At 53.3% G+C, this 23,913-nt stretch overlaps 2 protein-coding genes across 18 annotated transcripts in view; both read left to right on the plus strand.

The window, feature by feature from the left end:
• The window catches only part of SRGAP2 (SLIT-ROBO Rho GTPase activating protein 2), a 235,005-nt gene extending 222,473 nt beyond the window's left edge, over nucleotides 1–12,532 (plus strand). For 2 of the 8 annotated variants that reach the window (XM_040462034.1, XM_040462035.1), the window contains exons 20-24: nucleotides 1,367–1,547; nucleotides 3,057–3,203; nucleotides 6,458–6,496; nucleotides 6,711–7,035; nucleotides 9,132–12,532. In XM_040462034.1, coding sequence (XP_040317968.1) covers nucleotides 1,367–1,547; nucleotides 3,057–3,203; nucleotides 6,458–6,496; nucleotides 6,711–7,035; nucleotides 9,132–9,515 — 1,076 coding nt within the window. In that variant the 3' untranslated portion in view covers nucleotides 9,516–12,532. Of the gene's footprint in view, nucleotides 1–1,366; nucleotides 1,548–2,325; nucleotides 3,204–3,650; nucleotides 4,329–6,457; nucleotides 6,497–6,710; nucleotides 7,036–7,683; nucleotides 7,779–9,131 lie in introns of those variants that run through there. The other 6 variants (XM_040462037.1, XM_040462036.1, XM_040462038.1 and 3 more) reach the window with 5 other exon arrangements.
• A 4,971-nt stretch (nucleotides 12,533–17,503) lies between these two features.
• The window catches only part of IKBKE (inhibitor of nuclear factor kappa B kinase subunit epsilon), a 28,437-nt gene continuing 22,027 nt past the window's right edge, over nucleotides 17,504–23,913 (plus strand). For 6 of the 10 annotated variants that reach the window (XR_005786594.1, XM_040462042.1, XM_040462045.1 and 3 more), the window contains exons 1-6: nucleotides 17,504–17,820; nucleotides 18,394–18,483; nucleotides 20,200–20,318; nucleotides 21,019–21,267; nucleotides 21,576–21,705; nucleotides 23,406–23,587. Coding sequence is in view for 9 of the 10 variants with exons in the window: in XM_040462042.1 (XP_040317976.1) it covers nucleotides 20,232–20,318; nucleotides 21,019–21,267; nucleotides 21,576–21,705; nucleotides 23,406–23,587 (648 nt within the window). In the remaining variant the exon portion in view is untranslated. Of the gene's footprint in view, nucleotides 17,821–18,393; nucleotides 18,484–20,199; nucleotides 20,319–20,791; nucleotides 20,928–21,018; nucleotides 21,268–21,575; nucleotides 21,706–23,405; nucleotides 23,588–23,913 lie in introns of those variants that run through there. The other 4 variants (XM_040462047.1, XM_040462043.1, XM_040462044.1 and 1 more) reach the window with 4 other exon arrangements.

Below are 23,913 nucleotides of genomic sequence, written 5' to 3' on the forward strand. Positions count from 1 at the left end.
CCCTTCCGGGAGCAGGCCCAACCATCCTGCTGCCTAGGCGTGGTCTTGCCTGTAAGCAGCCTTTCTGTCCACTACTCAGAGTACCTGACTAAGATCAGGGGGGTTTCTTTTTTGCTCTCTGACCTCTCCCTGCGGCTCGGCCCAGATAGTGGTAATGATGACAACAATAACAATGGCCAGCGTGGACGTATTCTTACTACAGGCCATACAGTGCTCTAAGTGCTTTTACAAATTGTTATATATTGACTCTTCGTAACAACTTCATGAAAAAGGCACTATTGTTATCCCTTTCTTTTTTTTTTTTTTTCAATGTTTATTTATTTTTCGGACAGAGAGAGACAGAGCATGAACGGGGGAGGGGCAGAGAGAGAGGGAGACACAGAATCGGAAACAGGCTCCAGGCTCCGAGCCATCAGCCCAGAGCCCGACGTGGGGCTCGAACTCACAGACCGCGAGATCGTGACCTGGCTGAAGTCGGACGCTTAACCGACTGCGCCACCCAGGCGCCCCTTGTTATCCCTTTCTAACAGACAAGGAGACTGGAAGCTCACACAGAATAAAACTAAATATTGCATTTGAACCCCCTTTTAATTTTCAAATTAATTTTAAGTAAATTTTCCATGCATTACCCACAATAATATATTTCCATATTTTTAGCTCCTTGGAAAGTTGATTGGGTGAGTTATTCTCTCCTACGGAGACTAAAAGCTCATGTTCCACTAGGGGAAATGGACAACATAAATAAAGTTTGTTGTATTTAAAGTACAATATGATAAATGTTCTACAATTAGTGGCCTTATTTGATGATCAGAAAAGAAATGATGCTTACAAATACAGGATGGCAAGTTCAGTGATAGGGGCTGGCATAAACAGCTGTGTAAGCACCGGAGAAGTTACTCTAGGCTTCCTTTGCCCTGAGTGGGGCTCAGCCTCTTGGGCAGCGTGACGAGCTTCCCAGGAGGCAGATTGCACAAGGAAGACAAGGTTCCCACCCTGTACATGTGGTTCCTTGTTGCACAGAAACTGCTGAGACAATAAAGTATTCTTTGTTTTGTTTTGTTTTTTAATGCTGACATTTAAATTGTGACTCAGTGTGTTTCATCAGGAAGGTGAGAGAGAAAGGGATTCCAGGTGGGGGGAACAGCATGACCAAAGGCAGTTAAGGGTGCACACGTGCTTTCAGGCTGATGGCACCGCACCGTCTATGCGGGAATCCCCTGCCTCATACATAGATCATCCGTGGCTTATTTGTCACGCTGGGCTATCTTCCTGCCAGTGTGAGTTCAGCTAATTGGGGTTTTCCGCCCCGTTTCCTGAGTCTGTGGGTCTCAACAACATGTGTTTCCTTCTTTTCTGCCCCTCTCAGAGTGTGAGCCCATCGAGGCCATTGCCAAGTTTGACTACGTGGGCCGGACAGCCCGAGAGCTGTCCTTCAAGAAGGGGGCATCCCTGCTGCTTTACCAGCGGGCCTCCGATGACTGGTGGGAAGGCCGGCACAATGGCATCGACGGACTCATCCCCCACCAGTACATCGTGGTCCAAGACACGTACGTTGGGCCCCCTGCACCTTCACGCATCCTGGCTGCTCTGTGGGAGACTTTATTTCTGGCTCCATAGGAGGGTGAGGGAGACCAACCCCCAGGGGGCACCAATACCGGCCTTGAAAGACCTCCCCCCCCCCCCGCCACAGACTAAGTGGAGGATTGTTTTTTCCATCTCTTCCCCCTGCAGATCACTCCTCACCCACCCCCACTCACTGTGGAAACCTGCCAGCCCTCAGCTCATCCACATTTAGACCTGATGAGTGATAATGAGGGGTGATTGTTTGACCACTTACATTTTTGTTCTGGAAAGCTCAGAGTGGGAAAACATTTTTACTTCTTCTTTTTTCCCTGACACCCTTTTTTTAAACAACCCTGCTCACCGCAACCAGTTGGGCCACCTATGACGATGACGATGGCACTTTTTCCACTTGCAAATGAAAGTGATGCTTTCCTTTTCTAGAAGAAATCTAGCTTAAGCAGCCTTGTGGAAAGGAGCCAGTTCATTTAACTGGGGTTGACTTGGGGAAAGACAGGGAGAGGAGGAGAGAGGGTGTCAGGGAGCAAAGGGAACGTGAACTGGTCCCAGAGAGACTTCATCGGATGGGCTTTTGGTTGGCTCCTACTCTTTGAAGCAATGTCTCCCGGGCAGGAGGGCTTTTACCCCATGGCCCTCCCAAGCTTGCCTCCCTGCCTCTTTGCCCTGCCTCTGCCCCTGCCTCCCTACCCGTGGATGCGATGCTGTCAGTGTTTTTAGTCCTTCCCTTAATATTATTTTTTAAAGGTTGATATCCTGAATGAGTCTGCACCCTCCCAGCCTCTCCCCGGCTCGTTCTGCAGGGAGATCCTCCCTCTGTTGATAACATCGCAAACCCGGTGGCCATCTGTGCGTGGACAGGACCCTCCCAAATTTAGCATTATGGCTTCACTACAGGACCGAGAGAAGATGAATTGTGGGGGAGAAGGGGCTTCCTTTGTCATCAGTAGCCAGAGGGGCCGGGAGAGCTGTGGAGTGACCTGGGACCGGCTTGGACGCTCTAAGCTGGGCTAGATGCACTACGACAGAGTGTGGCGGTGTCCTGCCTCAACGCCGGCATCTCCAGAGCCACCGCAGACCTGCCTGTCCTTGCTGGGCAGTGCCCGGGACCTCAGCAGATAAACCGCACCCTGGACTGGCCACCTCCTCCGGGAGGTGGCCCCGGCACCGCTGTGCCCGGAAAAGCAGCGGGGTAGAAGGCAGATGCCTCGCATCCAGGTGTCCCCTAGCCCGGCCTTCCTGCGGAGCTGAGGATCCCGCACCACGCGGCGGGATTATTTATTTTTATTTAAGTGACCCTCCTAAGGCCCTTAGGTTTCCCTGCCTCCTCTCACAGAGCTAGCCCGGCCTGGTGTCACTGCCGCCTCCAAGCTGTGGCGGGGTCGCGTGTGTGTCGGGGGGCCATCTTGCCGATTTAACACTGCTTTTTGTGTTGTTGTTGTTTTCCCCTCCTCCCTGCCTGCCTGCCCCTTCCCCAGCGAGGACGGTGTCGTGGAGAGGTCCAGCCCCAAGTCTGAGATTGAGGTCATTTCTGAGCCACCTGAAGAAAAGGTGACAGCCAGAGCGGGGGCCAGCTGTCCCAGTGGGGGTCATGTAGCCGATATTTATCTTGCAAACATCAACAAGTAAGCTCTGCTTTTCATTTTCTGCTCCCTGAATGCCCTGCAACGCCCAGCCTCCCCCTCCAGCCTCACCCCTTCTCCATTCCTGTGCTGCGTAGGGCTCCCAGCCCCTGGGCCTAACACTCTGCATGCGCTCACTGCTGCCGCAAGGCGGACAGGGCTGAGGAAGCTTCCGTGGGCCTTGCGGGCAGGTCCCGGGCTCCAGCGGGCTGCTGTCGTGCTATGGAAGGGTGCCCCACGCTGGGTTTCCACAGCATCTGTCGGGTCGGGCCTCCCCGGCTGTCTGACCACTAAAACCTGGCCAAAGCTTTGGTCACATTCTGCAACTTGGTTTTGGACTGTTTCTCGGAGGTGCCTTCTCTTTTCCGATTCTTGCTCAAATAATAGTCTTTGACGTCTTCCTGGCCCTTGTCTGTCCAAAGAGCCAACATCCTGTGTGTCTTCCACTAGGCTCACGTGACCCCAGAGGGGTTTATGTAGATACCATGTGTCTCTCTCTCACCGTGTCCTGCATTCACCCTGTGGAGGAAAGGAGGCCACTCTGCCCCCCAAGGAAAGCTTCGTCCTGAGCTCTTTATTCATTGCCTAACCCCCCAGCTCCCTTCTGCCCCTTCATACCAGTGGAAGGAATTGTCCATGTTTTCCCTGTTGCTTTAGCCCTGTGTCATCCTCCCCTATCAGTCCCTTTGCAGATTCCCATTCCTGTCCGGCAGGCTCTTAACTCTGCCCCCCCCCCAGCTTTCATTGTGGCTGTGAGCAGCATCCCAAGGGTTTTCACTCCGCCCACACCCGATCTGGCCGGCTGGAGGGATTCCACGCCTGTGTGCTGCTGCCTCCCCTAGAGACATTCAGGTTATTGGAGAACTAATCTCATCTCAAGGGGCCAGACACCAAGTCCCAAAGCCTACAGACCTCTTTCCGCCAGACCCTGAAACTTGGCCCCGTGCCAGCGGGATGACGCGCCCCAGGGTGTTCCTGATGAATGTGGATTGCAGATGATGTACAGTTTTTATTCCCCTCTGGCTCTGGAGGAATGAAATGATCTGCACATTGAAAACCTGTTCACCGTAGCCTCTGGACACTGAAACTGGAAGGAGAATAAAAGATGCTTGTTGTTTTTAAACCGCACCAGGTCGCCCCGATCTCTTGGCTTTTTTCCAACCAGACGGTAGCAGGGGGCGTGGTTGGGGCACGTGTCTCTTTTCCATCTCTTTCGCCCTCCAGTTAGTGAAGTCGCTGATTCAGCTCACGGAGGGTAGGTATGATTTAAGTCAGACCAGTAAAAAGGATTGAGGATTTTATCTATTTCCCTCCAGCAAGTGGTGCCCTGCTGGGAGGGCAAGCTAGTAAAAAGTAACTGTGGGCTCATCACATTTTTTTTTCTTTATTTACAAGTCTATGTTAATTATAAGCCTGTAATCATAAGGTTGTAAGCCTGTAATTAGCCCACAAACCAAGGCAGGGTTGGTGGAGGGAGAGTTAAATAATTAGTTAGGTACATGTTTCTAAGCCATCACGTATTTGATGCCATTTGTACAAAGAGATTGTAGAAGATATGAGCCGAAACAGTCAGAAGATGAACGCCTGGTGGAAAGTCAGGCGGTTCCCTTTGAACTCCTTACTTGGCCATGTCAGGATGGGGTGCTCAGAGGACATGGCCGACCGGGACACCCGCTGGTCGCTGGTCGGTGGCTGAGTGGCGGCCCCCGGGCGTGTCTTGCCCTTAGCAGTGACTCTGCCCTTCCAGCCTCACTTCCTGCCCCATACGTCACTCCTTCCAAGGGCCCCGAGTTCTCTCGCACCCCCGGACCTTCACATCTGCTGCCTCCTCACCCGATCATCTCCCCCTCTCCCTTCAGGACGTAGTCTGAAGATTTTACTTCTCCGGGGAAGCCCTCTGACAACCCCGAGGTCCTCAGGGCTGAGTCAGATGCCCTTAGTCTGTATTCCCACAGCAGTCCGAGTATCTCTCATGACCCGAAATGCGCTCAGATCCCCCACCAGCCTGAGCATCTTGAAACCAGGAAATCTGCCTTCCTCTCCTCCTGTCCCCGGGGCCCGGTGAGGGACCTGGCACACACCAGCCAGTCCACAATCTGCCTCCTCAGCAGTTTGAGCTTTGTGAGTCAGCCACCCTCAAGTGGAAAAAAGGAAATCAGCAAAGAGTTACTCGGGTGAGGCATTCAATTTAATTCCACACATTTAGTGAGCGGCTACTGTTGTGCCAAGCATCCGTGCTGGTTGTTCAGAGATGAATAAGACAGTGCCTGGCCTCGGCGCTCAGTCTGGCAAGGTAAATACCATACAGACAGGTAGCTAAAAAGGCAGTGCCATCAAAGCTCTGAGGGAACAAAGGAGGGAGTGATTGCTTCTGCCTGCTGTTGGAGGTGGGGTCGTGGGAGGAGACTTTGCAGAGGAAGAGTCGTTTCAGCTGAGCCTCATAAGACTCCCAGAACATCCTTTTTCTGCTCCAGAGTGGCTGATACCCAAGGCTAAAACCGCTTGAGCCGGCAGCTTCATGGCGTGGCTCCCGTATGCCAGCTTCCACACCAAACCCCGATAGAAAAGACCTGACCGGTGGGCAGGACCAGGACGGGCTTAGAACACCGGCTCGGCCACACAGACGAGCCCTTTAGCCTCAGGACCTTCCCTTCCCTTCTTCCATCTCCTCTCCTGCCTCAGCCTCCGTTGCCCTTAGTGGACTCGAGATCAGAGCTGCCCAGCTGCCATCCCAAACCCGAAGTTGTATTGCTTCCTAAGTTAGGTCCTCAAGAATCTGATTCCAAGAACAAATGAAATTATTCAGCAGTAGGCAACACCCGTGCTCTTAGGACTCTGCCAGGCTGTCTTCTTTGAGAGTCTGCGTGGTCTGAAGGGAATCGGCCGAGAGCCAGGGTTCAGCCCAGGGCTGGGTGACTCAGGGTCACGGAGATGTATTTCCACCCTGAGGAAAAGCACAAACTTGGCCCTACCTCCTCAGCACTGAAGCCTCTTGAAAAATATTCTGTTCCCTGTCTGCACGAGAAGCAACGACAACCACTTGCCAGAGGCCAAAATGATTACAGTCTTGTCGTTGGACTAAGAAACATGCTAGAATTTGGAAAAATCAACTCTCCTCTTGCCTTCTTGGTGATGGCGAGACTTTCTCTCCTACCTGGGGCCTTAGGTCTCTGTTCAAAGCAGGTAATGGAGGGGGCCTTTCTGTGAATCTGTCTCCCATTAGAAACTTTCACTTAATCAGACATTTTTCCTGGCAGCACCTTACATCTCGAGAACTCCAAGCCCACGACCTCCAAGTAAGTATCCGTTTCTCCTTTGCCCAGGTTGGGGGTGGCAGGGGAACAGAGACACAGAACGAGCAAGGGAAGGTGAAGCCAAGGAGACAACATGCTGCGTGTCCCTCTCCTTCCAGAAGTCCCCGGGTGCCAACATCGGCCCTCTCTCACCCGTCCCAGCTTTCTCAGGGCCAGGGCTCCCCGATCACACCGCCCTTTCTGTTTGTGATTGAAGGCAAAGGAAGCGGCCAGAATCTGGGAGCATCCGGAAAACATTTCGGAGCGACAGCCATGGGCTGAGCAGTTCCCTGACTGACTCTGCCTCCCCGGGGGTGGGGGCTGGCTGCCGCCCATCTTCCCAGCCCATCATGAGCCAGAGTCTCCCCAAGGAAGGGCCAGATAAGTGTTCCATCAGTGGGCATGGGAGCCTCAACTCCATCAGCCGCCATTCGTCCCTGAAGAATCGGCTGGACAGTCCACAGATCCGGAAAACGGTGACAGCAGGAAGGTCAAAGAGCTTCAATAACCATCGGCCTGTGGACCCTGAGGTCATTGCACAGGTAACTGGGGGCACCTGGACACGCTGCTGGTTTGCCCACGCTTGTCACTACTGCTTCATGAGCCCGCATCCGTTACGACGGGCCTTGAAACAGTGGAGTTCATCCGTCACCCACAGAGTTCAGAGGCTGCTGGACATCTGGGCCCGAAAAGGCAGCTTTCGGAGCAGTTTGTCTGTCTCTCTCTCTCCCCAAGAAGAAGATTTCAAGACAGAATAAAAGAATTCAGACTTCTTGTCATGCACAGGCTATTTGCAAGAGCGTTGTACTTTTTAAAGTGAATAGTTAGAGAATATTTTGATAGAGGCCACCCTGCCCAAGTTTCGGGTCTTGAGAGCCTGGTAGGCTTTGTGAAGCTGCCCAAGTGTTGAGGCTCAGACGTAGTTCTGGCTGTAATTTTTTTATCACCCTTCCCACCCCCATCTCCCATTTCCTGAGGCCGACCTCTGGTCCTTAGTGGGAGGCAGACGATCAGTCAACAATCTGCTCCTGGTCTTGTCGGCTTCAAACACTCCGCCGCGGGGGGCTCGGGTATCAGAAGGGTTTCCGGCCCACGTCTCCCGATGCAGTGGAGATGAGCTCCCTGGTTACGGGGCCCTCTTTCCACGTGTGTACCACACTGACGAGTCTCTGTTTTCCGTGAAATATTAGCGATCCAGCCCCACCTCTAAAAATCCGACTACCGGGGCCGCTCCAAGCAATTCATTCAGACGCCTCTCCCAACTCTATAATTTTCATTAGACCAGGTAGGAGCTGAGGGCTCCCTGTTGCCCTTTTACGTTTCCTCTGAGTTGAGATTCTCCTCACCCTATCTTCCAGGGGGCAGTAGAGGCTGTGTATGGTCTCTCTTGGCTTACCTGTGATGCTCTGCTTAGGGAAGGTGTGCCTGGCCAGCACCGTAGTAAGCTACAGGCCTCAGATTTCTTGCTTTGCTAGCCCTCTATTTCTGTGCCTCTACTTCAGCTCTTGGCCGCGATCTGCCTTGCACCGTGGGAATCCTCCCAGCTGCCTCCTGAGCCAGGTGCTAATAGGAATGTTAGAATAGGTGCACAGCTGGTGCAGACTCTAGCTATAAAGCAGGACTGAGGAGGGAGATGGTGGAGTTCTTCCTGAGCATTTTGAAGGTTTGAGAACATCAGAGGGATGAGTGAAATTGAATTACTGTCAACAGAAAGCACAGATCGCCCCTAGGGTCAAGACGCCTTAACCAGGGCCTTTGCTTGGAACATGTCATCTTTCGATGTGAACCTGATTCCAGGGGGGAGCCCTGTGGCGGTCTGGGATTCCAGACACAGTGTGTGGAGAGGTTAGGAGCGGGGAGGGAGCTGGGAGGTCTCCCCGAGGGGCAGCTGGCTGTGGACAAAGGATCTTTGGTTCTATTATTTCCTGAGATCTGGGGTGTTCCGCTGTGACTTGCTGGAGGTAATTCGCCTGCGTGGGCTCTGGCTTCCCCTCCTGGTCACTCTTTGGTCCCCTCTCATGGTGACGGGTCGAAGGAAATGGCTTCCTCAAGTTGGGCACTCCAGTGGGGTGGGGTAGGGCACGGGGAGGTGTCCTGATGAATCTTCAAGGCCAGGGTACCTTTCTAAAGCCCTTGGCCCTTCTTAACTTTTGGCTTTGAAGTCCAAGAAAACAAATATCATACTTCATCCCTCCCACTTTGTAAAAAGTCGTTAATTATGCACAGTTTCAAATATATACAAAAGTGGAGAGAATTGGGTAGCAAATCCCTTGTAACCATGACCAAACTCCTGGCCACTCTTAGTTCATCTGTCTTTCCCCTTCCCGCTGGATCACCTGTCATTTCGCCCAGAAGTATTTCAGTGCCTTATCTCTAAAACTTGAGGACTCTATTTAAAATAACATCTCCGCCATTCTTTTCTAAAGGGGGGAAAAAAAGGTCATGATAATGAAAATCCCTTTTTTCTCCTACCCCAACATTCTGAGCATCGGTGTGTTCGAGGATTTTGGCCAAGTGAAATAACCTGGACATCTCCCTCCAGTTGCTTTCTTCATGATTTGGCCTGTGCCGTTGAAATAGGATTCCTGGGGACTTCTCCCGACATGTGCCTCACCTCCTCCTTTTTCCTATTTTGCAGGATATTGAGGCAACTATGAACTCTGCCCTGAATGAGCTGCGGGAGCTAGAGCGGCAGAGCAGTGTCAAGCACACCCCCGATGTGGTTCTGGACACCTTGGAGCCCCTCAAAACCTCCCCAGTGGTGGCCCCCACATCGGAGCCCTCCAGTCCCCTGCACACCCAGCTCCTCAAGGACCCTGAGCCCGCCTTCCAGCGCAGTGCCAGTACTGCTGGGGACATCGCCTGCGCCTTCCGGCCCGTCAAGTCTATCAAGATGGCCGCCCCAGTCAAGCCGCCAGCCACGCGACCCAAGCCCACTGTCTTCCCCAAAACAAATGCCACTAGCCCTGGTGTCAACTCATCATCTTCCTCACAGTCCACTGACAAGTCTTGTACTGTCTGAGGGATGTAATTTAATTGTTCTAGACAAAGGGACTGGAGGGACTATTATTAAAAATCTTCCTATTTAACTAGCTTGGGGACTTCAGTTGAAAATTAGATTCTAAGTTGTTCTTGCAGGAATTAGCCTTCCCGTCACCCAAAACCTTGAGAATGAAGCCCTCATTACCACCCCGCCCTGCCCTTCCCACCGCCCTCTGCTTCCCCCCGTTGTCGTAATCCAGCCAGCTGCAGTACATACTGTTCTTAGGTTAGCCAGAGTTAGAGTTTTCCATTATCAGGTCACTGTGAAATCTGGCAAGGCGAGTCATGAGGACACGGGCTCAAGTCTCTGTCCCCTTAGACACAGGGGATGCCTGACCAGATGGTTGGCTACCGACAGCCAGCTCTCAGTGGCATCTTGTTTTGGGTACTGATTATAGAGAACCATATATAGTCCATTCTTCGTTTTACACACACACACACACACACACACACACACACACACACACACACCCCACAACACACGTTTTCTAGTCTCTGGCATGTGTAGCCCTCTCCTGGTCTAGACCAGTCTCTTTGTAAGTTATTGTGGCAGTTCACACAACAGCCACCAGGGGTCTCTGTTTCCGTTACAAATCTTGTTCTGTCTGGGCCAGAGAACCTAGCCTTTGAAATCTCTCCATCATAAAAAACTGAGCAGGATGAGACCCGATCCTGTAATCTGTTTGGGGTTGGGGCTTTCTCTCTGTCTTCTCTCTATTGGTGTGAATTGGTCATTGGTGTTTGCTTTTGCTCTCCTCCATCCTCTAGAAATACAGCCCAATCTTTTTATAGAACTTCTAAAGTTTTTCTGAATGTATAGACATTTCTCGAGTTCCTGTCTTTGTCTCTGATGGACCATTTTCCATTTAAGACATTTTCCTGTATAATACAGTTTTATAGCTGATATCTTTTAGGGTAAAGAGTCTTTTGAGAGAGTTTATTGTGTTTAAGGCAGGTTTGGAAAAGGTGAGAAATGGGCCCTTTTTCCTCACACTTACTTTGGACACTTAAGACAAAATTCATGATCCTATTCAAAAATTAAAATCAGCTTTGCTAGCCCCCAAATTGTTCCCGAACAAAAACATATCCTAAGTTCTCCTCCCCCCCACCCCACCCCCCAGTTTGGTTATTCTACAAGATCTCTCTTCAGGGACCAACAAGGGCTTGGAGAGCCCTGGTTAGATTAAAGAGAGACATTACTCCTTAAAACCTGTTTTCTTTTATCCAGATAAAGACAACCAAGAGAGCTTTGGCCCCATGGGCTCTAAGGTCTTCCCGAGGCTGGAATCTAACAAAATAGATAATTGGATGCTGAGTATGTTGGCCTTCCTTTGGCCTTTCTTCTGGTTCTTCTCCAAAAAGCAGAAATGGTATCTATCCTTGCATACTTTAATCTGGTCTCCAAACCTGGTGCCCCCAGTTCCGGCCCCCCTAGCTTCACGCTCTCCTAGCGGTACCAGGGCTGAGGACAGTCACACCCAGGTTCATGAGTCTCAGACAGATACTTGAGCTAAAGCTAAAGCTCATTCCTCTTCTCTGTTTTCTGCTTTTAAAGCCACACTTTTAGCCTTATTTTCTATAGGTCAGGAGAGGTGGTGGGTTGCCATTCAGATAGGAAAATCTGAGTTTCCTTATGTTTAGCCTAGAAGATTCTTTTTGGACCAACATTTTGAAGTTGGCAGTTGGTGGTGCAGGAAGTGGTAGGATTTTCCTCATTCTGTGTGAAGGAGAGCTTTGTGGGAAATTGCTAATTATTGGAGAGATAACCTGCAACCCCAGGAAAACTATCCCAAGAGCTAGAAAGGAGAAATGAAGAGCTCCTTGAGTAAAGCGAGTCAGTCTGTGAGAGGTAACCCACGGTCCTCTGCATTCTTGGGTTTCGTTGCTGGGTATCGTGGCCTGTCCTCGCCTATCACCTGGACTCACGCAGGTCTTAAGCCAACAGGGGCTTTCATAAAAACTAAGGATCTGTTTCCTTGATGAGCATGGAACCCCCACCCTTCACTTTACATTCCTTTTTGATCCAACTGATCAGAATCGGTACCCATACCTGCCCTTTACCCCCTCCCTCCAGCACACCCCTGTCTGAGAAAGGAAGAGCGAAGCTTTCTTAATGGCAAAGCTTTGGGCCTGTTCTGTTGTTCCTGCCTGATTTCTCTTGCAGCCCTCGGACATGACTTATGTCCACCATCCCCTTGGTCAGTGTCCATCTGATCTGCATCATGAACTAGACGGTGTGTGAGTGGCCACCTACGACCCCCAGCTCTGGGAGCCAAGTTGTCCTCCCCTCTCTGGTGCTCCTGACACCTGTGAGATGGACCTGTCCAGGGGACTAGGAACCCACGGAAGGAGCGTCCTCGGCAGAGCTCCTTGCGATCAACTGGAATTGAGGTTGTACACTGTGATGTTTACACCGAGAAGCCAAAAGGAGCTGGCCATCCAGGGCCTAGGGAGACCAGTCTTCCTCCGATCTGCTTGCCTAAACCAGCATGATGCTTCAGAGAGCCCCACTCTGCCCCTTGAGGCATGGATCCTTCTCTTGGCGTGGACTCTGATGGGTCAGTCTTTGGGGAACAGAGGTGGGGTGGGGCCACCAGCATCCCAATTTGGAAAAGAGAGGAGTTTGCCGCCAGCAGCCTGGAAACTGGAAACACTGGTCTCAGCCAACCTCCTCAGGGCGCCCTGGTTTCTCCCCAAGGAGATGAGGAGAGATGAAGCCAGCAACAGGACGAACAGACCACTGGAAGGGCCAGCGTGTGTGTACTTCACGTGCATAAGGGAAGCTTAGATCTTCCAGGGAATTGCAATGTTGTGGCGTCTGACTTGTATGTCACGTTTGTGTAAGATGGCATATTCTTTACAATAGTGTTGATAACTGGAATATTGTATGTATGCTTGGAGATGCTTTGTGTGAACCTGAGACTGTCACTCAACAGATGTTGGATTGGGGAAAATCCAAAGCACAACTTCGAAATAAAACACGTTTTTAGGTTTCGAGGCTGCCGTTCGTATCCCTTCTCCCCTCCCTGAAATCTCCAATCCAGGAGTCCAGCTGCCCAGGAGGGAATTTGATTCGTCTGTGCTGACAGAGCCCTGCCTGGCAACAGGAGAAATGCGTGAGCTCGGGAGCCAACCATCTTCTCCCTCCCAGCAAGCACAGCCAGGTGCATCTAGAATGTGGATTCCCGCCCTGCCGTCCCCACCCCACCCAGCCTTTCCATTTAGCCCTAAGAAGTTTTGTAGAAAGCCTCCCAGCTCATCACAGCACAGTCTGTTGCCATGAGAACCATTTCCTCCCCAGAATCCACCTACCCTGGTTTCAGTGAGGACGGTTCTCCATTCTATCGCTGGTCAGGTTTCCCCACTTGGAGGAGCGGGGCCTGTCAGGTGGCTTGCGGGTTTTGCCAGCCACAACCAAGAGTGACTGAAGGTTGTTGTATTTCTTCCCCGAGCAAAGCCCTGAATCATTCTGACCCTGGATGCCCCCTGCCTCTGGGAGAAGACCCGACCCACATGCTTGTGCTGCTGGTGTTGAGCACAGGGGTGGGGGCATTCTGGAAAAGCTTTCTCCCCTGTAGATTTTGATTCTAGCAGATATCAGCTCAAGGGTGAAGTTATTCAAAGGTAACAATTTACAATGCATCCTAGGGCCCACACTTATTTTTATTGGACTTATTCCAATACCAGAAGCCCCTGGGGAGGGAGCAAATCTCTCATCCAAGGGGATGCCCAGTGTTCAGGACTCCTACCCTGAGCCCTGGACACTTTCCATCTCTCCGGCCCGTCACCTCCGTCTGTCTCATGCCCTTCCAGCCTGTTGTCTCTCCTCCCCACCTCCCTCTTTTTAATAATAGAGCTACATTTGAGCTTATCTTGTTGGTCCCTTGGTCTTAGGTAAGTCAAGGTGAGGCTGTCCTGCCACCCTGTGCTCTGGGTGAGTTCTCCTGAGTGTGGGTGGTGACCTGTGAGATGGAGCTGGTTTATAAGCTGTGAGCGGAGGACCAAGGAGCCTCTTCACAGAGCCCAAAAGGCAAAGGTGGGCCATTTGGGGTGGTGCCCTAATTCATTTTATATATTCTGATGGGAGCTTGGTGGCAGCTAGTGACCACGAACACAGTTGAAAACAGACCCATTCCACCCAGAGAGACACCAAAAAAAGGAGACCGGGTGGGTATGAATTTAGGAAATGGCCTCAATGATTATCTACTCTAAATTTGGTCTCAATAGGTATATGAAGCTTCTTTTTACTCTGGGGTCAGCAACTCTGGCATATTACATGTGCCAAAGACTCATTCATCAGTCAGTCAACAAACGCTGAGCCTCGCAGTGTGTCAAGCACTGTTGTAAAGTATTGAACCGGAGAAACAGATAATGGAGTTTTCTGTCCAGTTTGAGGGAGAACAGATAAAGAGGCCAAGTGTTACTCCGAAAATGAAACAATGTGATAGGTAGTTAGTGCCTGGCTAAGGAGTAGTACGGCCAATCAAGGTTTCTGCAGGGCCTGGGAGAGTTAGTTGACCGCTCGACACCCAAGTAGAAATATCACACAGACTCCTGAATACGTGAATGTGGGGTTTTAGGGACAGATGATGCCTGCAAAGAAACTTGGGACCTATTTTATTATGGATATACTCAAACTACGAGGTTCCCAGGGAGAGCATGTAAATGGAAAAAAAGTAGATCCCAATAATTAGAAACCCAGTAGAGAAGAAGGAGCTGGCAAAGAAGACGGATAGAGGGAGCAAGTGACAGTTCGGTGACTGGGAAAGCACAGTGTCACAGACGCCAAGTGAAGGGCGGGTGTCAACGGGAAGGGAGGCTTGGCTGCCCAAGGCCAGCTGGAGTGGCAGTCGTTCTGCGGTGACCCGGAGCTCATCCCGTAGATGGGACATGGGTCAGAGTAGAGTGGGTTGGGCAGCCACTGGGAAGGGAAGGCGGAGCCAGGAAGTCTTGGCAACTCATGTCAAGGTGCTGTTGTAAATGGGAGCATCAAGAGGGAGGCAGGGACCAGGTTTCTGGTTTTGTTTGTTTGTTTGTTTGTTTTTGCACGGGCATCTCTGAGGCATGTTTGCTCAAGAACAGGATCCAGTAGGATGAGAAGAAGGAATGCGCCGGAGAGGGTGAGTCACAGAGGACAAATGTCGGGGCTGGCCGTGGCCGCGAGAAAAGGCGCTTCCATCTCACTGGAGGGAAGGCAGCGTGACGCAAGGCAGGCAGTGGATGTGGGGGCGAGAAGATGAAGGGGCTCCCTTTCGATTGCTTCTTGTGTTTCAGTGAAGCTTAACGCAAAGGCTTCAGCTGAGGGTAGGAGGGACTGGTGAGCAGGAGGCTTGGAGAGTCCAGAGAACGAGTGAAGTATTCTTCCATACCCAGAAAGACAGCACCCGGTGGCACAGGGTTCACTTTTTCTCGGTGGCTTGGTGCTGCTCCCATGGCTTCTCTCCCCACTACTTGGGGGAGGAGAGTCCGATCCGGCCGCGGAGGCCCTCTTTCCTCACCCAAAGCTCATGGCGGGAGCTGACCGACGAGGGTGGCAAGAAGCGGGGCTCTGAGGCCTCGTCGCTCAGCCCTTCATCAGTGTTGGCACACGGTGAGTACACACTGCCGTCCTCTCCCACGTGCCCTCCCGCCCTCATCCTTCTTTCCTTTAGGGAGCCGGGCAGGGGAGGCGGCTCTGACAGGCTCAAGCCATGCAGGGGCAGAGAAAGCAACAAATATTTACATCAACTCGATGAGGAAGGTTGGGTGACGTCAAGACCCAGTAGGATGGGAAGAAGGAACGTGCGAGAGAGGGGGAATGACGGCACAGATGGAAGGTTGGCCGTGGCAGGTGGCGCGGGGCACGTGTTGGAGGGAGGGCTCCGACCTCTGGGACCGTGAAGCCCCTGCCCCTCCCACTACACACTCGGACTCCCTTTGTAGAGGGTAGAGGTGAGCTTTTTCCCTGACAGCTGCTGAGCTGCTGTCAAAGACCCCCGTCTTCCCACCTCTGGTCCTTGTCCTACCTTCCAACTGCCACTTGTGTTTCTATGACTCCTCAGAGCCACTCAAGAAAATGTGCTGTGGCCTCTTACAGACTTCCTCCCACCTCCTGCGCCTCTCCACCGATGAAACACGGGCCGTGCTGCCCCACTGGGACCAGAGTTTGTCCACACAGAAGATGTGACCTCATGGAGGATGCTGTGACAAGGAAACCTGTCACTACACAGGGCTTCAGTTCACCTCCCATCCCCCACTCTCCCCCCTTCTCTAGCCTTACCATATGTGGTGTCCCCAGAAAGTCACCCTATCCTCACCTCTCTGTGCCCCTGCACCTGTTTCCACCGCCTGGAATGCGTTACCTCCAACCCCCAGTTCTCTGCCTCATTCCCCTCCCTCCAAAGTCTGGTCAAGCAAGCATGCTTTCTCTTCGCAAGGCCTTCCTGACCACGCCCTCTCTGCTGCCCCCCTTTCGTGCCAGGTTCACCAGATCACCAGCTGACATGTGTATCTCAGAGCATTCACCATGCATGCCGAACCCTGGCACTTGGGGAGAAGCCTGGGTCTCACCTGCGTGCCCTCATCACACAGTGCCACAGCTTCCCACTAGGGAAGGTCCCACATGACCGACCGTTGCTTAAGACACTGGGCAAGACAGACTGGGCTTGCCGGAGAGAGAAGAGTAGGGTGGTGGCAAGGACTGATCAAGTTCATCAGGAAAAAATGGGTAGACTTTTAAGGATAGGCTGGCTTAATGTTGCAAACCTCTGGCTTAAAACAACAAAGGTTGGTTTCTCATCAGAGGTACATGTCCCATATGGGCCAGCAGGGGGCTCTGCTCATGACAGTCACTCAGGGGACCCAGAGGGAGCAGACACCAAGTCTAACAGAATCAGGGTCAGGGGGCAGGCGGTGGGGGTGGGGTTCTTGCATCAGTAATGAAAGGCTTTGGTTGGCCCCACCTCATCAGAGGATGCCAAGAGCAATTCTCCCACATGCCAGGCAGGCTGTGAATCCAGAACGGAGAGCCAGAGAGGGTCTTGGAAGATTTCTCCTGGTTCTGCAGTGAACCAGCAGGGCAGGGCCTCCGGGGCAGGCCCGGCAGCAGTGCCTCTGGCTGCAGGGTTATCAGCAGGTGTATCTATCTGAGCACCCAGGCGGTTCTCAGCTGGGCTCCTGTTCTGGTGTCACTGTGCTAGGGGTGGGACTGCCAGAGGAAACCACCAGGTGTGGCCATGGGAAAGTCCCTGCAACATTCTATAGAAACATGGAATTTCCTGGTTTTAACCATTTCTTATCCAACTGCCATCTTGGAGTCGACCAGAACGTTGTAGACCTCTCCAGTCTCCTAGGAAATTTGATGGAGGGCATTGAATCTTGACTGGGACATTGACACACCTATGTTCCAGCCCCAGCAGTGTCTGAAGACCGTGGGCAAATTTGTAAAGGTGTGTGGGCTTCAATGCCTTCGAAGTTGGTAAAGCGCTTTCCAGTTTCCCTGGCATTTGTATACCTATTGTTCCGAGTGAGCAGTCGTCCACACAACCAATGGAGTAAATGTTACTAACCTTGAATGAAGAAACCGGGAAGGGATGTGGGCTGTGCTCGAGGTCACCCTGGAGGGCATAACATGGGTTCCAGTGTTTGCTCTTGGGCCTCTGCAGGCTCACTGGGAAGATGAGTCAGACCCGACTTCTGGAGTGGCTAGGCACAGGTCCTAGACCTCCCTGGGGCTCAGGGGTGTGGGGACTCTGTCTTCCCAGGCTAACTTGCCCAACCGGCTCCGTGGACTCTGGGCCAGGTCCTGGAGCTCCCTGCTCCCGCAAATGGCACATGCCCAGAGGGCACCCTGCGGCCACCACCACTGCCCGGCCTCAGTTTCAAGCGTCTCTGTGCCTCAGACTCCGGTCCCGCCACCTCCACTTGGGAGCTCAGAGCATCCTTTCCCCTTCCTGCCGGGGGTGGCTGCAGCCCAGCTGCCTCTGTCCCTTTAAGAGAGAGAAAGAACCAAATCAGGAAGTGTGAGAGAGCAGGGCCGGCTGGCTCAGAGCTGAGCAGTGTCCCCTTGCAGGGAGCTGGAGAGGACACTATCTGCCCCCCACCCACGCCCCCGCCCTCCCAGCTCCAGGGGTGGCGCAAGGCCCCCCACCCCCACAGCTGGCCCAGCCTCGGGGGTCCCCCGGGGGGGGGGACCGTGGCCACCAGGATGTTATGTGCACAGCCTGTGGATGACAGTGCGTGCTGAAAGTTCAGTGGGTGCCACGCTCTTCCACAAGCCTACAAACCACCACCGCAGCTGAGATGGGGTGAGTGTGCCGAGTCCGCAGGGGCCGCTGGACCGGGGCAGCCGCAGGGCAGCACTCAGTGGAGTGCAGGGGTGCTGCCACGTAGCCAGAGGCTCTCCCAGCCCCGTGGCGCCTCCCTGGGTCTCTCTGCCGCTTCTGGGGTCCCCCGGCAGTGCCCTGCATGCCCTCTCCGGCGGTCACCTTTGTAAAGGACTGCTTGGAGTCCAGAGCGAGAGGCAGGGAGGGCTGTGGCACGGGGGAGAGCTGCCACCTGCCTCCCCCGATCCCTTTCTGGGCTCTACTTCCCAACACCGGCTGCCCCTGTTCGGCTTCTGCCTCCATACTTTTCTCCTGCCTGGCTCCTGGCGCCTGCCCTCACCCAACCTGGGGTCTTTCTCCCTGACCCAAGTCCCAGGAGTGGGGAGGAAAGTCTCTCGGAGCTGCTGGGGAAATGGGCTGGAAACCCCCAGCCCTGTGGGGGAGGGTGACAAACAGGAAAGGGTTAAAGGGCTGGGGCTGGTGGCCTTTGACGGTGGCTGAGAATCACATAGCACTGAGGGGTGCCTCTCATCCGCCCTCCTCTTTCCGGTGTAGCTCAGCTCCTGGACTTGCCACAGTCAGTAAACATAACAGACGCTCGCCCCGGAGAGTCTCTGGCTGATCCACAGCGGCTCAGAGCACTGGGTAAGTGCGTTTGGCCATAGTAGTCCCCAGGAGGACGACAGACCGAGTGCAGACAGTGGGTGGGGCAATGGGCGCCCAGGCTCCACACCCACCCTCATTCATCCAACCAACTCCGAAGGACAGCAGCCTTTCCCTGCACCTGAGGGGGTGGGGGGGTGGGGTGGGGCGAGTGCACACGCAGCCAACCAAATGCACCACCCATCAGCTCCTAGGCACAGCCCTGGCAGGACCAGGAGCAGAGCCCAGGACGCGCCGCCCTTCCAGGGCTCTGCCTTTTGCACAACACTGTGCATTCCCTCGGTCTTCAGCTGCACCTTGCCCCGGCACCAGGGCCCATGTTGGGGACCAGGCCTAGGGAGGATTATGAAGGTAGTGAAATCTGCCACCCACCAGCTCCCCAGACTGGACCCCTTGGCCTTGCTTTTCGTGTGCTCTGTCAGGCTTCACATACCCAGATCTGCCGGCATCATGATTTTTCCTCAGCCTCCAGGGTGAGGGGGTAAGGAATTTACCTGATCAATTCATTCAAGCTGATGAGCTAATATATTGTCTCTCTGTATCTCCGTTGCCTTTGCAAAATGCACACACTAGGTACCTTTTCTGAATCTAGGAACTGGCCACTGAGTCTCTTGAAGTGGCCTCTTGCTCAAGGAATTGCATTTTTTAAAAGATTATAGAGAGAAGGCTCAAAGAAAGCTAAGGAACTGTAGGATTCCAGGCATGGTGACCCTAGGGTTGAGAACTGATCAGATGTTACAAGAGGAAGGAACCCTGTCCGGACCAGCCTTATTAGAGAGTATTTAAGAGGTAGTGGCCCTTCTCATGTTCCTTCTCCCAGTCATCCCGTTAAGACCAGACCTGAGCCTATTTTTCAGAGAATTTGAGTTTAATTTCTGAGGCTGCACTCCCTGGCCCCAGTTGCTTTAGAGGAACTGGCCTTGAAAGCACAGGACGGGGGCAAAGATGGGGAATGGAGCTGGAGAGGGTTTCAGATGGTCCCCGGGGCTCCTGAGCCCTTGGATTTGCTGGTATCTCGCCGCCTCCCCACCCCCTTCCCACGCACACATGCGCACATCCTCACACACACTGCCAGCAGCAGGATGTGTCGTTCCTCTCCAGAGCGGCGCTGACCTGGCCACACTGGCCGCCTGTTAGCTCACAGCAGCAGGAAGTGGTGGGCCCAGGCGAGTGGGTGGAGAAGGGCTCCAGGCTCATGTTGCAATCCTGGAGATTTGTGGTGGTGTGGTTGACGCTGCCTGACCTGGGGCCCTTCCTTCAAGCACTATTTCTGCTTCCTGGGACAATCCCAGGCCTGGATGTCAAAACCCCAGAATTCTCAGTGCCTGGGAGAGGTGACAGAGAAAAAGGTTCGTCTCTGCAGAATGGCCCATCTGGGGAGGTGGGGGGAGAAGATGGGGAGTGAGGACAAGTAGAGTGCCCTGTGGTGGGACAGGCGCAGGCTGAGGGCTGAGGGCTGAGGGCTGAGGGCTGAGGGCCCCGGGGTGGCAGGGGGGAGGGGGCTGTACTTCTTTTCGGAGAAGTTCCTCTCTGTGCTTCACGTTTCCTCCATTGCCCCCCCCCGCCACCTCCATCGCCCCCGGAATGGCCACACGGAACCCTTTGTGGGATGGTCTTGGGCACAGCCACCCAAAAGGCCACCAGTGTCCACCCCAGTTCAGGAATGGAATGCTCGACCCCTGCATGTTCTTTTTCTAGGCAGAAGGCGGCCAGCCAGCCGGGGGCAGGAGATGCAGAGCACTGTCAATTACCTATGGCACACCGACGACCTGCTGGGGCAGGGGGCCACTGCCAGTGTGTACAAGGCCCGAAACAAGGTAGGACATGGCCCTGGCCAGGCCCCCGCATCCGTGAAGTTCTTGGCCCTGTCAGCACCTTGTTGGGCAGCAGGGCAGAGGCCTCTGGACTTTGTCCTGCAGGCTCTGGAGCCGGGGGCTTTGGCAAGAGGTGTGGGGAGCTGAAAAGGGCTCCTTAGGGATTAAGAGCTTGTGTCAAGCACATTTTGGGACTGGAGAGAAAGAGAGGAAGACACAAAGCCATCATCCCGGGGAAGTGGCAGCAAATCTAGGAGTAGCAGAGGTGGGAAGTAGGACTTGTTTGGATTTGCCCTGCCTTTGTCGCTGTGCTGTACTGACTGTATGAGACACACGGCACCGTCCTGTCTCAAGAGGTGACGTCAGACAGAACAGGTTCCAATCCCAGCTCTGCTACTGGCACCGGGGAGTGGTAGCTGCCATTGTGGTTGTTGCCAACAGAAACAGTAATAGTAACAACAGACCATCCCCTGCAGGCTATCTGGTGCGCCAAGCCCTTGTCCCCAACCAGCGCTGGACCTGCTTCATTCCCTCTGGGTTGAGGAAGGAGCTGGGTGGGAGCTGGGAGCCCCCACCCCCAACCAGGCTGCCTTTGCTCATCTCTGGTCTCAGGCAGGTCGGGGGAAGCTACATGGAGGGCTGGGGGCGGGTGTGCTCCCCTGGGCAGGGGTGGGACTTACGTTACCCGCGCCCCCCGTGGCAGAAATCCGGGGAGCTGGTTGCCGTGAAGGTCTTCAACACCGCCAGCTACCTGCGACCCCGCGAGGTGCAGGTGAGGGAGTTTGATGTCCTGCGAAAGCTGAACCACCAGAACATCGTCAAGCTCTTTGCGGTGGAGGAGACGGTGGGTCCAGTGCTTGGTCAGAGGGAGGTGGTCTTGTCCTTGACCCACACAGGCTGGAAAGACTCAGGTCACAGAATCATGGAGACGTGGTCACATGCTTGTCAGCAGGTCAGCCGGAGAGGCAACCTGTAGGGTGGAGTAAGGAATGTGGGGTGGGATGTGCGGGGGGAAAGTGAGGGTGGGTGGTAGGGCCTAATCAAAGAGGGCTTCCTGGAAAAGGTAATCTTGGGCTCAGGTGTGTGGGGTCACTGTAAGGCCAAGGAGGGAAGGCCAGGCCAGAAGCTGGGACCTAGAGAAGGGGGGTTTTTGGCTCTAGGCTGAGTCACCCCCTCTTGAGAAAGCTTGTTCCTCGCACAGCAATGGAAGGGGACATTTGCCTTCTGCCCCAAGCTTCCCTGTCTCTGTCCCATCCACAGGGGGGCAGCCGGCAGAAGGTGCTGGTGATGGAGTACTGCTCCGGTGGGAGCCTGCTGAGCGTGCTCGAAAGCCCCGAGAACGCCTTCGGGCTGCCGGAGGATGAGTTTCTGGTGGTGCTGCGCTGTGTGGGTGAGCCCCTCCTTGACCCCCCATCGGAAAGTCTCCCCCCTCTTTCCCTCCTCCCCACTCAGACCAGCCCCAGGCCCAGCCCTCAGGGGAAGGCGATGTCCCAGAGGGTCTGGCATTTCTGAAAAAAGTAGCCAAACAGAGAAGACATTCTGTCCCTAAGAGGCTCTCCGTTCACAGACCAGGACAGACTCTGTCCAGGTCCAGGACAGACACTGATGAATGGACAGAATCCAAGTACAGTACAACTTTGGATTGCGAGTGACCTGTTCTGCGAGTGTTCCGCAAGACAAGCAAACATTTCTAATACATGTTAACTTGATACACGAGCGACGTCTTGCAATACGAGTGGCACGGATGCCAGATGTCACATGATCACAACTGAGCCAATGGTTCCCGAAATTTGCTTGGATATACAAATGCTTTGAATTACAAGCATGTTTCCGGAACGAATTATGCTTGCCAACCCCAACGTTTTTACTATATCTGATTCCTGCTAATCAGCAGTCTAAAACTCTAGCCTAAAAACAATTCTTTTTTTTTTTTAACGTTTATTCATTTTTGAGACAGAGGGAGACAGAGCATGAACGGGGGAAGGTCAGAGAGAGAGGGAGACAAAGAATCTGAAACAGGCTTCAGGCTCTGAGCTGTCAGCACGAAGCCTGACGCGGGGCTCGAACTCATGGACCGCGAGATTATGACCTGAGCGGAAGTCGGATGCCCAACCGACTGAGCCACCCAGGTGCCCCACTAGCCTAAAAACAATTCTTAAAGCAGGTTGTCCACCAGAGTTCATAGCAGTGTTATTCACAACAGCCGTGAGAAGAAAACAACCCACACGTCATGGACAGATGGATGCACAAACAAAATAGGGTATATACACATAATGGGGTACTATTCAGCCTTAAAAAGGAATGAAATTCTGACACATGCTATATGTGGATGAACCTAGAAGACACTGCTAAGTGAAGTAAGTCACAGTCAAATCCATAGGGACAGAAAGTCAAATGGCATGTGGCGGGGGCAGGGGGAGGAATGCAGAGTGATTGTTTAATAGGTAGAGTGTCTATTTGGGACATTGGCAAAGCTGTGGAGATGGACAGTGGTGATGGTCACACAACAGTCACACAACAGTGTGAATGGACTTAATGCCACGGGGTTTTTACACTTAAAATGATTAAAATGCTAAATTTTATGCTAGGTATATTTTATTATAATTTTTAACTTTTTGAGAGAGGGTGATCAAGGGAGGGCAGAGAGAGAAAGAGAGAGGAGGAGACACAGAATCTGAAGCAGGCTCCAGGCTCTGAGCTGTCAGCACAGAGCCCAACACAGGGCTCGAACCCATGAGTTGTGAGATCATGACCTGAGCCAAAGTCAGACACTTAACCGACTGAGCCACCCAGACGCCCCTATTACAATTTTTAAAAATAAATCAGACAAGAAGGGGGATGCCATCTTTGGGGAGGCAGAGACACCATCCTTCTTAATTTCTTAGGGAATCCCAGTGGAACCTCAGCACCCGTGTCTTTGGGCTCCCCGCCTTTGCCCTGTGCCCATGTCTGTCCTCCTGCTTTTCCTGTGGCTCTGTCAGCCCATGCGAACTCTCTATCTGGACCCAAGGGCGTCCTTCCCCCCAAAAGAAGCCCCACACACTGAGCTGTTCCTGGCCAGAGAGCTAGCAGCCCTCCCTCCGTCCCCAGTGGCCGGCATGAACCACCTGCGGGAAAACAGCATTGTCCACCGCGACATCAAGCCTGGAAACATCATGCGCCTCATGGGGGAGGAGGGGCAGAGCATCTATAAGCTGACGGACTTCGGGGCCGCCCGGGAGCTGGATGACGATGAGAAGTTTGTCTCTGTCTATGGCACTGAGGAGTACCTGGTGAGTCGGGTGTTGAATAGGGGCTCTGTTCAATCCCCCTGTGTGGGGCAGGGTATCTGTCACCCCTGCACCCCAACCAGAAGGATTTATTCTGTTCTCTAAGATAGAAAAGGTGATGCTGCACCCTGCCTGGGCCTCCCTGCCCAAGTGTCCCTGCCCGGGCCCCTCTGACCGGGCCCCCCTGCCCCAGGCCTCCCTTGTGCAATTAGTTCCTTGATGTGATCCTCACCTAGGATGGGGCACTACTGATCACCACTTTCCCCAGGGCAGAGAGTGGGCACATGGAAATCTCTGGATGGGCTAACTCCATACCAATGTGGGTTGGT

The sequence above is a fragment of the Herpailurus yagouaroundi genome, unplaced genomic scaffold (assembly GCF_014898765.1).
Source record: "Herpailurus yagouaroundi ecotype Mexico unplaced genomic scaffold, PumYag 308, whole genome shotgun sequence".
NCBI lineage: Eukaryota > Metazoa > Chordata > Mammalia > Carnivora > Felidae > Herpailurus > Herpailurus yagouaroundi.